At 48.0% G+C, this 12,163-nt stretch overlaps 1 protein-coding gene across 3 annotated transcripts in view; it reads left to right on the top strand.

Annotated features, from left to right (window-relative positions):
• PIGG (phosphatidylinositol glycan anchor biosynthesis class G (EMM blood group)) overlaps positions 1 to 12,163 on the top strand; it is a 72,011-nt gene that overhangs the window by 44,752 nt on the left and 15,096 nt on the right. For all 3 annotated transcript variants that reach the window (XM_077345457.1, XM_077345458.1, XM_077345459.1), the window contains 2 exons: positions 5,568 to 5,877; positions 11,767 to 11,930. In XM_077345457.1, the coding sequence (XP_077201572.1) occupies positions 5,568 to 5,877; positions 11,767 to 11,930 (474 nt within the window). The remainder of the gene's footprint in view (positions 1 to 5,567; positions 5,878 to 11,766; positions 11,931 to 12,163) is intronic.

The following is a 12,163-nucleotide window of genomic DNA, read 5'->3' as shown; positions in this document are numbered from 1 at the left end:
ATTATTATTATTATTATTATTATTATTATTATTATTATTATTATTATTATTATTATTATTATTATTATTATTATTATTATCCGCCACTCCCAAGCAGGCTCATGGCGGGTTACAAATGCCTCCTCTTATAATTTTAAATCTTGTCGAGGGGTTCTAGTCAGTGCTTGGAGGGATTGGTCAGCAGAGGAGGCCAGCATTTTTTGGATGTTCTTTGCTAGGCCTCAGTCGTAAGCCCAGCAGAATGACTCTGTTTTATAGGCCCACCCCTTCCAGTTTGGTGTAGTGTTGTGGGGAGAGGAATGGGAAGGCGACTGTAAGCCGCTTTGAGCCTCCTTCGGGTAGGGAAAAGCGGCATATAAGAACCAACTCTTCTTCTTCTTCCTGTGACAACTCCAGAGGCTTCAGAGCAAGACAAATTACTCTGTCTTCTTTCTTTTATCTTCACAGTAACCCTGTGAGCTAGACTAGGCTGAGAGAGCAAGCATGAGAGACCCAAGGGCACTTAACTCTGTGGCAGAGTGGGGATTTGAATTCAGGGTGTCCCAGATCCTCATGTAATGCTCTGACCCAGCCTTTTTCAACCGTGGGGGTACAGCTGGAATATTTTTCAGGGTTCCAGGAAGTGATGTCAACTGGCCACACCTCCCTGCCACACACCCCAGATGTGAGAGAAGCGTCTGCTGGCAAAGGTTTAAATGACCAGGGCCCCTCTCTACCCACACTCCCCACTTTGGGAGGGGCAAGTCAACCTGCCCAAATAAGATTTTTTTTAAAAAATTAAACCTTTTCCTTTTCTCAGGCAAAAGCATTGGAGGGCTCTCTATAGCCACCATTTTGATTTTTGGTTAGGAAATCTTGCTCTAAGAGTGTAACAACTCCACACCCCTGGCTGATCCCTCCTTGTTAGTGGTAGGTCCATATTGCATTCTGGGCAAGGAGTCTTCTCCTCTTAGGGATTTGCGTTTAACTTGGTCATCTGGGGCCATTGTGCCAACCTTCCTGTGCCACATGTTATTTCTCATCCATTGAAATAAACCATTCCTCTTTTTTCTCCCCTGGCCTGGTTCATAAACCTCGGGGACGGCGGTATATAAATCTAAATAAATAAATAAAGCTCACGTGGTTTTGTTTAAGTAGCAGGAAGCCACAAGGGGAAAGCATAAAACATTAGCTGGGTAGGATATCAGTATAATGTAGATACTCAGCCTTCCTGAAAGGGTGCCAACCGTCCTGCTTGTGACGGTCTTATTGATCAGCAAATTTACTGCTAGCTGATTCATCAATAAATGGTTAATAAAAACAAGGAGAGAGATTATTTTTGGCTTGATTCTTCTGGCAACAGTGTGCTCCGGTCCTTTAAATGTATTGTCAGTTTGTACAGGAAGCCGTGAACCAAATCAATGAGCAGCCTCCGGGTGACTAGGAGTTCTGACAGCTGCTGCAGCCGACCATGGAAAGCCTTCTTCCAGCCGTCTCTTTGCAGTGTTGCTGCTAGTGCCCACCTGCTCACTCTCTGGCATTGCCTGCCTGCTGCTTGTGGCTGCAGAGAAGGAAGGGTGGGGGGGACAACACCGTAGGCGGCTGTAGTAGCAGTTGGAACGACCAGCTCCTGCAGTCGCCCAGAGGCTTTCCAACCACGGGCAAGTGGCTTGATTTTCTCCTCTGCAAACTGAACCGTGCTGTTAGAATGCTTGGATCTAATGGGCTAAGTTTCAACAGTGTAGGCTTCTTTGCTGATCTATACTGATTGACTGGAGTTGTTTAGGTTCATGTTACAATGGGTCTTAAGGTCCTAAAGCAGTGGTTCTCAACCTGGGGGTCAGGACCCACTTGGGGTTTGAAAGACCCTTTCAGAGGGGTCGCGGCAGGGCAAGCAGCTTGGCCAGGGGGTGGGGGGCTCTGTCTACACAACAGCCTTGCAGGGTGGATTGAGGTAGAGCATTCATCTGTCTGGAGCAGCAGAAAAGAGCGAGATCAGCATGGTGGGACAAGAGGCAGAACTGAACTGAGAAACCCTGGGGGAAAAAAACAATTTATATACAATCGTGATCAATGGATCTTCACGCCAATGGTCAGTTTCGGTTTAATTTCTGTGAAAGAACCCTTGCATAATTTATGGTTGGGGGTCACCACAACATGAGGAACCGTATTAAAGGGTCGCGGCATTAGGAAGGTTGAGAACCACTGGCTTAAAGCTTCTTTCCTTTCATACCCCAATCCTGCCCAAGTGCCCCAGAATGCTCATTTCAGTTGAGGGAGCTACACTTCGACCCATAGTCGTGATGAAGTGACATTCTTGCAAATGCAAACCAGGTACACAGAGCTCCTTTTAAGAGCACAAGTTCAATCAACGCGTTAATGCCAATTAGTGCAGGCTAAAATATGAGCCTTCTCCTACTGGTTTTGAATATAGTGATTTGCTTAAATTGCTAAACTCTGATTGTGCAGAGCTTCTCAAGACCTCTCATAAGACAGCAAGACAGCTTTGTCGCCAGCAAGAGTCCACTGAGTCTTCAACAGCATGGAGGCTAGAAATCTCACATTTAGGGTTCAAAATAACACGTTGTCGCTTCTGAGAGCGTGTCTGTGTCATGTTTATTAGCGTCTACTCTGATATGATTGGTGTGTTTGACTACGTAAGACGTTGACATGTTAAAGAGGGGGCCAACTTCTTTACTGCAGCTTTAAATAAACGTAACAACAGAAAAAAGAGAGAACCTGTCCCAGGCTGTCAAAATCAGTATATAGTATAATATTTATAATATTATATATATTATTATAATATTATTATATTATTAATAAGATATTGAATCAAATCAAAATGTGTCTTATCCCTATTTTAATGATTAATGAAGCAAGCAAAACGGACCCCAGATTAGTGCCGTTTTCAATGTTGAACTTTCATCAGTGGTTGTTTCCAACTCAAAGCTGTAGCATGAACTCTATTCATGCAACACCGGCCTTCAGCTCACATATATGAGAGAGCTTTGTCAAGAGACCGCCCCCCAGTTGTTAGACTCTTAGAGCAAGTTAATGCTACAACTTTGAGTTGGAAACAACCACTTAAAAATACTTTAAAAATTAATAGATTGAAATATCAGATTCATCCACAGTCAGATCATTTATTGTGGTAGCATTAAACTTGCTCCATTTGGAATTTAGGAACCAAGCCAGAATCTGGGCATGCCGTTTCATTACCCAGTCATACATTTGTGGCTTTGAATAGGGGAGGGTGTCTAAGATCCCGGGGTGTCAAACTGAGGAAAAGGAGCATTGTCCTTCAGATTGGCTTGGTTTAGCTTGGAAAGAGGTTGCTGTGAAATAAGGAAGCTGGGGAGGTGCCAAGGGAGGTCTTTAGAGGGCAAGAGAGTGAGAAAAGGGAGCCAAAGGTTGCTAGGCCTTTAAGAATAACATTGATGGGGAGAAATTCTGCCTGTTGCCACTGCATTACTGTCGCCTAGGCATCCTCGGGGGCCAGGAAGGAACATGTAATGCTGATTTTTCCCCTCTGGATGTTGATTTGAACTAACCAGCCAGCTCTTTGGCTCCAGGCATCCTGCAACACATCCAGATGTCAGTAAAATCTACCCCCCTCCCCAAATTTCTCATTTAATTTGGTTCTTAATGAAGATTGGGCACCAGGAGTAATGCCTTTGGAAATTGCTTTCCTCGTACTCTAGGGTAATGATGATACACATGTATTGCTGTAATGCCACATTTATGCCTCGGGTTTCTGACTTCGTTCTGGGGAACCTTGAGGTTCTCGGAAGCTTTCCAAGGGGAGAAGGTTACTCAGGGAGAAGGGCAATGAATGGCAGACGCGCTTCTCCAAAAGATGGCGTGCCTGCACAGACAGCTGGACGACTGACACGGTATTACCCTTCTGAGGTGTCGCTGCTGAAGCTGTGTTGGGAGGATGACTCCCACCATTCAAGTAATGCTCTCGAAGCATCGCACTCTCTGCTCTGCAGGAACAGCTAGCTCCAGAATGGGCAGGGCTTCTACAGCAGTCAAGCAGAGGTTCCTTGGTAGATGAGATGACGCAGGGAAAGGGTTTAACGCCAAAAGCTTTAATGCCTTGTTATAGGATCCCCGGAGGAACCGGTTGGCCTCGGTGTGAGACACGATACTGGACTCAATGGACTGCTGGGCTTTGGCTGCAGCCACAGTTGAAATGGAAGTCTGATTTGTGAGCAATGCTGCATTTAAAGTTCTAACCCCCATCTCTGCGTGCTCAAGTCCCCCAAGCCACCAGGCTGGGTTTCTCAGCCGAGGTTTCATGAAACTGTGGGGTTTCCTGGCAGTCCTGAAAGGGTTTCCCAAAAGGGTGGAAGTTAATTGATTTTTCTTTTTAATTTGAAATTTGTTAAACATTTATTGGGTGATATGACCAGGTATGGTCATGTTGAACCACCCATCTCTTCCAAAATGGTCAATGAAGGGCCTGGAAGGGGTGGGAAGTGGAGAGGCCCCGAGTGGGCATTTACACAGCTCTGCTTCCCAACCCCATTCTGCACGATCGCACCACTTCTGGGGTTTCTCGAAGCCTGAAGAATGTTTTGGGGGTTCCACAATGATGATAAAAGTTGAGAAAGGCTGTATTAGGCAGTACAATATGTAAACGATAGCTGGTAGGAAAACTTCCACGTATATGAAGTTCAGTTCTTGCTGGTTCTCAGAGGGCATGTGAGCATGAGGAGTCCATTCCATTCCCGCAGACCTCCTTTTTTCCAACGCCACACTTCCTTTTAAGGATTTTGCCAGCGGTCCTTATTCTTGTTCAGCTCCCTGGCCTCTTTGAATGCCATTACACAGGGAGAGAAGAGACCTTGTGTGCTTCAGTCAGCTCTGGATCTCTTTTCATAAAAGAGAAGCAGAAATGGACATGATCTCAAATGAAAAGCCAGGGAGGGGGCCTGCAGGAGAGAAATACGAGTGCCAAATGAGTTACTCCAAATTCTAGATCTATAAAAGAATTAAGGCAGGAGAAGGCAAGATGGACCATAGACTTCTCAGTGCTTTTTGGTTAGCCTGCGCTATTGTCTTATGAACTCATGAACCTTTGTCGATATCATTTTTGTTAATAAGAAAAACTAAGCGCCCAGAGCAGGGATTCCCAACCAGGGGTCCATGGACCTCTGGGGAACTCTGAAGGGGGTCCGTGGGAGCACTCTAGTGGCATGGTATGGGACAGTCTGGGCTGTCTTCTCAGCTCCTACTCTTCTGTCTGGCTACATGAGGCAGAACCACCATAGTAGTAGTAAAGGCGGTGGGAGGGAGCAAAGGGAGAGCTAAGGGGACAGGTAGTGATGTCACTTCAGGGGTGACATCACTTCCGGGGCTCCTTGAAATCTGAAGAATTATTTCAGGGGCTCCTCCACAGTCAAAAGGTTGAAAAAGGCTGGCCTAGAGAGAGAGAGGTGTGGTGGTCAACTGCACAAACAAGGGAAAAATCAGCCAAATTGTACGACAGCAGCCCTACTTCTCCCATCAGACCTTCAGCAAGTGGGCCCTGAAGCCTGTCAACTGCTGCATTCATCCCACACTTGCTTTTCCCTCCTCCGCAGGGGCATCATTGAAGCTCGCTTTGTTTACGTCTTCGTCCTCGGCATCGTTTTCACCGGCACCAAAGACTTGCTCAAATCTCAGGTTCTGTCCGCGGGCTCCAAGGTCAAGTTTGTGGGCTTGTGGGAAATATACAGCGGGCTTGTGCTGCTGGCAGTGCTCCTCCTTAGGCCTCACAACCTGCCCGTTTTGGTCTTCTGCCTGCTCATCCAAGCCATGATGACAAAGTACGTCTGGAAGCCGCTGGAATTCGACGCGGCCCAAGTCAGTATAATGCACTACTGGTTCGGCCAAGCATTCTTCTTTTTCCAGGTGAGTCAAGGCTAGTCTGACTTTGGAAGGCATGTTCCTTGTTTCTTCCATTCAAAGTGCAGGCGGTTAATTATTTGTCGCTTAAGACCTTAAGGGGACATGAGCCAGCTTGGCGTAGTGGCTATGAGTGGTGGCTTCTAATCTGGAGAACCGAGTTTGATTCCCTACTCCTCACATTGAAGCCAGCTAGGGGACCTTGGGCTAGTCACAGCCCTGATAGTGCTGTTCTCACAGAGCAGTCTCTTTCAGAGCTCTCTCAACCCCGCCTACCTCACAGGTGCTTGTTGTGGAGAGAGGAAAGGAAGGCGATTGTAAGCCACTTTGGGGACTCCTTTGGGTAGTGAAAAATGGGTATAAAAACTTTTCTTCTTTTAAGCGCTGCTTATCCCACCATTCTCTGTATCTTTCTTGCCTTGAAATTGGGGGGGGGGGGGGGGAGCAGACATCATGCTTCATGCTTCAGGGGGCTTGGCTTGCCTAAGGGTTGATCCCTATCCCTAAATGCTTTTGGAGTCAGGGTAACATGGTGATTACCTTTTCCTGTTGGGGTTTTTTTGTAGACTCTGACATTGTTCCCTAAGCCTCTTGTTTTTCTGATCTTTGCATTACTGTATTGGGAAGCAAGACCTTTGCTGTTGTAGCACCCCCTTGGTGGAACCCCACCACCAAAAAAAAGACCCACATCTCCCCCCCGCCCCCGGGCTTTTTGGGCAGACGGTTAAAGCCTTGTGGGGGGGGAGGGAGGCATTTGCAGAAGACATTTGGCTGGGCTGTGCGAAGAAACAAAGCGCATGTCCTTAAAGCTCGGCTGATGTTCTCCCGCTGGGTTGTTCTGTGCTTATTCTTTGTGCGCTAGTTACATTTGTCTGAATTTAAATTGTTTGGAGATTGGAGTTTTGTATGCTGCCAGGGGGAGGTTGGAGTGAGGACGTTTCGGGGCCAGAAAGGCAGGCGAAAAACCACCTCTGTCTTTGGAAAGTAAATGATTGTGTCCCTGGGGGGTGGGGGTGAGAGTGGTGTTTGTATCCCCCCCAGCGTGCTCTTCTTAAAGCATCAGGAAAGGTAGTCTACCCAAGCATCCAAAAAACACGGGCTGAATCGTATCCGTTTAATATACCTGAATAAAACTTCGACGTGAGGCCTTTTCAGACGTCAATTGTAGTGTTGCTGAAATACAACTGCAGGTGCCAGGAACCACTGTGGCGGTGGGATGCAAACTTTGGCGAGTGGAGAAGCGCCATTTCGTTTAAGGTTCTCAAATTCTCCAAACACAGACACACAGATTCCTTCTCTGGTGCAGAGCATGCCGATGCCTGCGGTGTCCGCAGCGAGGAAGCAGCTGGCTAATTTCCTGCATGTAATTTCACCGCCTCAAGTCTTTACTCGATCTTTAAAACTTTTATTAAGGCCCTTGGAATGGCTTACAGTAAAAGAAGTGTGCGGGCCCATTTGGGAATACTTCTGACAGGATTGGCAACTCTTGTCGCGGGTAGAATTGCTAGCTCTGGGCTGGGAAATATCTGGAGATTTCGGAGGTGGAGCCAGGAGGGACCTCAGCAGAGTAGAACCCTCCAAAGCAGCTGTTTTCCTCTAGAGGAACTGATCTCTTTAGTCTGGAGATGAGTTCTAATTCCAGGGGATTCTCAAGTCACGCCTGGGATTGGCACCCCTAGTCAAGGGGAGGCAACCTCTTGAGGTGCAGCATCCTTGTTCAGAAAACTGGTCCTAGTTGCCAAGAATGTACTCTTGGCCCAGAGCGGCCACACTGTGGCTTCCCAGATGTCCGTGGACTACAGTTACCATGAGCGCTTGCCAGCATGGTCATTGATATCCATGGATATCTGGAGAGCCACCGTTTTGCTCCCCCTGCTTTAGGGTCTGCTCTCTCTTCCGGTGTTGCTGTCAGGGACAGGCTATGGATCAGTGGCTGGCTGAGTAGACGCTTTCCACATCCCCGGTTCAATACCGAGGAGCTTTTTCTTCCTGAGACTGTGGGGGTATCACTGCTGATTGAAATGGACAGAGCTGACCAAGATGGACCAATAGTCTCACTCAGTGTAAGGCACTTTCATACACTGGCTTTTTGATAGGTGTACCTAGAACTGTTTTGTCTCGAATTGGGGGGGCAGGGAAGGGAACATGAAAGACAGAACAGGCGTCTGTTCTTGAAATGAGTTGGGTCTGTAGAAGAAATCTGAACCTCTTAAAAAGTGTGTTTGGAACAATATCATTAAGCCCCAACCTGGATGTCCCAGGCTAGTCCAATCTCATCAGCTCTCAGGAGAGGGGTGGCCAAACTGTGGCTCTCTAGATATCCATGGACTACAATTCCCATGACCCCCTGCCAGCACTGGCAAAGAGGCTCATGGGAATTGTAGTCCACAGTCATCTGCAGAGCCACAGTTTGGCCACCCCTTTCTCAGGAGCTAAGCAGGGTCAGCCCTGGTTAGTATTTGGCCAGGAAACCTCCAAGGAAGTCCAGGGTAGATACACAAAGCAGGTGACAACAAACTACCTCTGCACATCTCTTTCCTTGAAAACCCTGTGGGGCAATCCCTAGTCAGCAGGAATACGATGGCACTCTCTGCCACCAGCATGATTGAATTTACTTCCCTGTAGCCGTTTCCGTGACTGCGTTCTTGAACGGAGTCATCAGGAATCGACTGATGGCTTGTGGTGCAGGAGACCTGAGGCGACCCACCCATGTGCCCCAGAACAACCCAGCCACTCACCCACGGCTCCTCATTCTGAGAGGAGGTGATTAATACTTGGCAAGCGTGCATTGAGGGAAGCTTGTTTGCCGTTACCGTCGCTGAGGAAACCCAGAGTTCCCTGAAACACAGTTTGAAAGTCGTCGGTCGAGATGACATTTTGAGCTCCCGCTGGGCCTTGGCAATTTCAGGTTTTTTTGCTTCCAGCATTCTGTTTGTCGGGCTGCGGTTCATACGGTTTGACACCTTAATAGCGCCCCGTCATTTCTGCTGGACGAACGTCCAGGACCATCTCAGACGTTTAAGTGCCGTGGCCCCTTCTGATCGCCTTCCCAGCCACGGCTACCTGGGACGTCACCTGAGGCAACTTTCAGCATTTAAAGCTCCTGCCCAGTCAGTCGATAAAAAAACCCGTTTGTCATGTGTTCACTGTGAACATTTAGGAGGAAGGAAGGGAATGTGTACCTGAGGAACCGCCTCTCCCAATATGTTCCCCAGAGAGCATTGCGCTCTGCTAACACCAATTTGTTGGTAATACTGGGCTCCAAAGGCTTGGCCTCTCCCAGGCCTTTTCAGCCCTGGCTCTGGCACGGTGGAATGAGTGGCCTGTTGAAATCCAGGCCCTGACAGAGCTGCCAATGTTCCATCGTGCCTGCAAAACATCGCTCTTCCGTCAGGCTTGTAGTTGTGGCCGTGGCTGTCCAGACTCTATACAGGCCTCCCTCCTTCCCCTTGGCTCCCCCCACCTTATTTGAGACTATCCCCAGTCCCGTTAGCCTGGCAGAGGAAGAGGGTATTTAAGAGGGTAGGGGGAGGAACACTGGTTTTTATTATTCCTGTAAACCTCCCTGAACCCACTTGCAGGGAGGGGCGAAAGAGAAATCAGTGAAATAAATCAGTGTGGGTTCATCTTAGCCCTCTGCCTGCTAGTTTCTTGGTACAGTATGGTGGAGTTGCCTTGGTTGGTCATGGGGCCATATTCTTGAAGAAATGGCTTGTACAAAGAGTACGGAATTTTTGGGGGAGGGGTGGGGGGTGTCCTTGGCACTGGGCTCCTGAGACCGAACTGGGGTTCTTTGTTGCCCAGTGCTCACCCTGCCTGAGCTGCTCTTTTACTGCCTTGGTAGCTGAATTCTCTAGACCAGGCTTTCTCAATCACTGTTTTGTGAAACCCATGGGTTTCTTCCTGGCCCTGGAAGCATTTCCCGAATGGATGGGAGTTAATTAATTTTTTATTTTTTATTGGCTGATATATGACCGCTTATGGTCATGTCAACCCGCCTCCCTCCTACAATGGCCAGTGATGGGCCTGGAGGGGTGGGAAGGGGAGGGTACCCCGGGTGGGCATGTCCACAGCTCTGCTTCCCAACTATATTCTGCATGATCACGCCAATTCTGGGGTTTCTTGAAGCCTGAAGACTGTTTCAGGGGCTTCTCAATGGTAAAAAAAAGTCGAGAAAGGCTGCTCTAATAGGAGAGCTACGTGTACAAAGGGAAGAGAGAAAAAATTGGTGGACACACCTACACACGACACTGCCTTATACTAACTCAAACCATTGGTCCACCAAGGTCAGCGCTGTCGACTCCGACTGGCAGCGGAGGGCCTTTCTCATCATCTCCTGCCTCATCCTCTAGCTAGCGATGCTGGGGACTGAAGCCGGGACTTTCCTTCTGCCAAGCAGATGCTCTGCCTCTGCCCCATGGCCTTAGGAAGCCTTCAGGCCGTGTACCTTCCTGATACAGGGCTCCGTCCGCATTAAAAATGAGCGTTCTGTTCATTCTCTGCCTAATGCATGTTCAAAAATTTATTACGAACAAAAGGGAGCATTTGTCTACGCAGCTAGGCCTGCTGTTACAGTAGAGGGATACTGTATGGCTGCTGCTGTGGTACAATGCCTCGGCGTTCCGGTTGCCTGTCTTCTCCGAAGGTGAGGAATTTTCTTTTTTGTCATGTGTTGAATTTGTCGAGCCGTGGCGCTGCAAAGCTGCCATCCTCCTGGCAATGGAATCCACAAGGCCCCGGCTTTAAATATTTAAAATGTAAAATCTGCATGGGCAGACTTCACCTCCCAGGCATTCTGTATTCCAAAGAGGAGGACGAAACGAGCTGAGAAAGCAGTGGAATCTCTTAAATCTCTATGGAAATAGAAGCAAATCTCTGGGATTTGTTTCTATTCACTTGTTGGCCTATCTTTCTAAGTGGAGAGGTTTTAATATCGCCCTCCAGCAACAGTAAGCGAAGTTAAAAATCTACCGTTGGTTACCTAAAATCTGGAATCTTTTAACATATGTCACTCAGACTGGTTTATGCCATTTATACCTCCTGCGCATTGTGCACAGGTGCACACAGGATGAAACACACGGTTCCAGGGCTGCCAACCTCCAGGCGGTGCTTGGAGAACTGAGAGCCAGTTTGGTGTAGTGGTTAGGAGTGTGGACTTCTAATTTGGCATGCCAGGTTCGATCCTGCGCTCCCCTGCATGCAACCAGCTGGGTGACCTTGGGCTCCTCACAGCACTGATAAAACTGTTCTGGCTGAGCAGTAATATTAGGGCTCTCTCAGCCTCACCCACCCCACAGGGTGTCTGTTGTGGGGAGAGAAATGGGAAGGTGACTGTAAGCCGCTTTGAGCCTCCTTCGGGTAGGGGAAAGCGGCATATAAGAACCAACTCTTCTTCTTCTTCTGCAATTATAGCTGATTTCCACTACAGAGATCCATCCCCCTGGAGAAAATGCCTGCTTTGGATTTTATGACATTATACCCTTCTGCAATCCCTCCCTGGGCTCCACCCCCCTCCCTCCAAATCTCCAGGAATTCATCAACCTGAGGTTGGAACCCACATGGTTCCCACAGAGTCTGGTTGTGCGCATATAGATTTACAGCTTGTGAACTTTCTGGAATACTCCCCCCCCCCCAGTTCAGGTTTGAGCCTACAAATACTCAAGGTGCCCCTGTTAAGACAGCAGGGAAACTGCGTTTCTAGTTGCCCGCCTCTCAGTATACATGGGCCTAATCTTTGAAAAGGACTTCTGCATCTTCAGGAATAGAGGCTGGGTTAAGTCTTCGTGTCAACTGTCCAAAATTAAGCATCTATCATCCTGAACATATTTCCTTGCGCTCTAGTTGAGTGCCTTCATGTACAATCTTTACCTTGCTGTTATCTCTGTTTTCTTTCAGGGCAATTCAAATGGCATTGCCTCGGTGGACGTAGCAGCTGGTTTTGTGGGACTGGACAACTACGTAGAAATCCCGGCGATTTTCCTTACGGGATTTGCAACATACTCTGGACCTTTGCTGTGGGCCATTCACTTGCTGTGCTTCCTAAGCTCCGAAGTGGACAGGTAACCAGTTCTTTACTCTGGTTGCACCTTATAGATGGAGGTCCACAGCCCTGTTAAACCTAGAGGCACTTCTGAGATTTTGAGAGGGGGCAGGGGGCATCTGGATTGGGGCAGGGCATTGAGTTTTTGTTCTTCTGAAGGTGCAGGAATATATTTACATTTGAGTCCACTTTGGTGATTTGCTCAGGACTCCTCACCCCATAGCTAGTATGAAAAATAAAGTTTCCGTTACA

Source organism: Paroedura picta, chromosome 7, assembly GCF_049243985.1.
Source record: "Paroedura picta isolate Pp20150507F chromosome 7, Ppicta_v3.0, whole genome shotgun sequence".
Classification (NCBI taxonomy): Eukaryota; Metazoa; Chordata; class Lepidosauria; order Squamata; family Gekkonidae; genus Paroedura; species Paroedura picta.
This window is presented reverse-complemented; position numbering and strand designations above follow the sequence as displayed.